This window comes from Montipora foliosa, chromosome 3 (genome assembly GCF_036669935.1).
Source record: "Montipora foliosa isolate CH-2021 chromosome 3, ASM3666993v2, whole genome shotgun sequence".
Classification (NCBI taxonomy): Eukaryota; Metazoa; Cnidaria; class Anthozoa; order Scleractinia; family Acroporidae; genus Montipora; species Montipora foliosa.
Window position 1 is genome coordinate 24,626,548 of NC_090871.1, and position 2,500 is coordinate 24,629,047.

At 39.0% G+C, this 2,500-nt stretch overlaps 1 protein-coding gene across 2 annotated transcripts in view; it reads left to right on the forward strand.

Moving 5' to 3' along the window:
- Positions 1-1,557, forward strand: part of LOC137997128 (tyrosine-protein kinase TXK-like) — a 144,089-nt gene extending 142,532 nt beyond the window's left edge. For both annotated transcript variants that reach the window (XM_068842914.1, XM_068842915.1), the window contains one exon: positions 876-1,557. In XM_068842914.1, coding sequence (XP_068699015.1) covers positions 876-941 — 66 coding nt within the window. In that variant the 3' untranslated portion in view covers positions 942-1,557. The remainder of the gene's footprint in view (positions 1-875) is intronic.
- The last annotated feature ends 943 nt before the right edge of the window (positions 1,558-2,500 follow it).

The following is a 2,500-nucleotide window of genomic DNA, read 5'->3' on the forward strand; positions in this document are numbered from 1 at the left end:
GGACCGTAGATTATATCTATAGAGCCCCTTTATTTTCACAAGTTCCTTTAAATAGTCAGGAAACGGTCAAGAGAATGCAATATCTTAAATGTTAAAATAGCAACCTTAAATAGACCTTATTCATAAATGGCGGTCAATTTATAATTCTTTTGTCGAAGTGCAAATTAGCCTACCAAGCCTCGATACCATACAGTGAATTGAAAAGAATTCTTGCTCTAAAATGAGGCTTGGTAGGCTAATTTGCACGTGGACAAAAGAATTATAAATGTGACCACCACTTATGAATACGGTCTATAAGATCCTGTATTTAGTGGGGAGCCATTGAAGGGATTTCAGCGCCGGCGTAATATGACGATAACGTGAATTAGGGAAATAAGTCTTGCCGCTGAATTCTGTAGACGCTGTAATTTGGCGACGTGAACCGCAGGCAAGCGGTACAGGAAACTATTGCAATAATTAATACGACTAATATCGAGGGCATGACCAGTATTTGGGTAGCTTCCTTAGTTACAAACTTTCGGATGTGCCTGATCTTGTATATGTGAAAGTAATCCTACTTCTATTGATGGCTTAGGAAACCTTCATCTTTCATGCAGGTATCCATAGCGCGACGGCTAGTGAGACCATGATCTCGGCTGACCATATCCTTCAAGTTGTAGCCTGTTTGAAATATCTTCATTGTTTCATTAGTGCACCTTTTCTTGCTTGCTTTTTTGTTTTCTTGTTTTTTTCTTTTTTTTTTTGGATCTCTAAAGAGCAAATTAAATGGATTGTAATACAAATAACATCCCCTTGAAACGTCACATGGAGGTATTATTCAATGACCTGTCGTATTAACTGATATTTACAAATAGATGTGCTTTTTTTTTCCCCAGGAACCGGACCACAGGCCAACCTTTGCTGAAGTCAGCAGTAGTATTCTTGATTTTATGGCTCGATAATTTGTCGAGATTTTCGTATGAAAAGAATATTTGTTTCATCTTAAGCAACTGGTTTCCGTGCAACGAAACCGCATTGTGCACCTACTCACAGCAAAATAGACCTAAGTGGTTCAATGTATTTGTAGTTGACTTCACATTCTTACTTATAGAAACATTGTCACCGTTAGGCTATTTTATTTGTTAGTGAATTTCGTATATATGTAGACAGAGGACAATTTAAGCAATGGTCGCTTTTTATAGACTCCGGAGAAATTTTAAACCTCTTGGCGCGGTCTTTGAACCAGGGGGGGCTCCGTCAAGACATGCCTGTGCAAACTCTAGAGTGTCTAAGCTATGATTTAAATGTTAGTTTGCACCTATAAGAGCAAGGCAAAGTTAGTTTAGGGGGGGTTGATTATACCCTGAGTTAGAGTTTGTGCCTTGGTTTAAATCAAATAACTTGTCAGTATTTCTGTGACACTACTTGGCAGAAATTGATCGCCTATGACTTAGGAATGACCAAGAAGCTAATTCTCTTATATAGGACTTGATCAAAATTTAAGTCAGGAAGTCAGGAAATGTCTTACCTTGACCTCTCAGGTGCCACAGGGATCCCCATGCAAGGACCAGTAAAATAATAATTAGACACGTGTAAACTCGAGAAGTTGCATTGTCCAGGATGGGGTAAGGTTTGATCCTAGCTGCAATCATAGCTGTCAGTAGAGAGAACTTTGTTGTGCATCTGAAGGTGCTAAGTTACAGCATCAATGGGTAGCTTTTTGTAAATCCAGTCAGATATATATATATATATATATATATATATAACTAACTGCAGACAGTACTGTTTTGGCCTTCCGGGCCTCATCAGTGCAGTGCTGATGTCTAGGATGGAGGTTAAGCTATAAAGCCACCCCAGATGTCCCACGCATGTGGTACATCCAAGTCATGCCAGAGTGCTCAAACTAGCGAGCTAGTGAGCATGCGCAATTGCAAGCGGCAATGACTCATCCTAGTAGAGTGCTCAATTTGAACATGAAAGCAAAAGCTTTGTAATGCCAAAGAGCTATATATATATGTATATATATTTAACAAATAAAGAAGCCTTGACTGTGCTCTGTTCTGTTGTAAAGCACGCAGGAAACGGCTAGAGCACGAAAGAAGTGTAGGGGGAAACACGAGCCGATAGGCGAGTGTTTCTCCCTACTTCTTGAGTGCTCTAGCCGCTTCCTAAGTGCTTTACAACAGAACAGAGCACAGTCAAGGCTTCTTTATTTGTTTTATGATAAAAAACAAGTAATTTTCTTCAAAAATTCTACTTTATTTTCAAAGCGCGCGCTGCTTGTGGCGAACTGAGATGTCGTCAGCACAGTGCTTTATACTCTGATAAAGCACGCTACTTTGGACCAATCAGCGCGCTTGTAAGAATGTTTAAGATTATTTGATTGGTTAATGAAACAAAGGCTTGTAAAAACATCAATCAACTGGAAAATCACACAAAATTAGAATTTATGGAAAAACAAGTGCCTCAATGTTCGGTTTCAGTCCGTAAAAAACAGCAAAAAAGAGGATCTAAATGATTA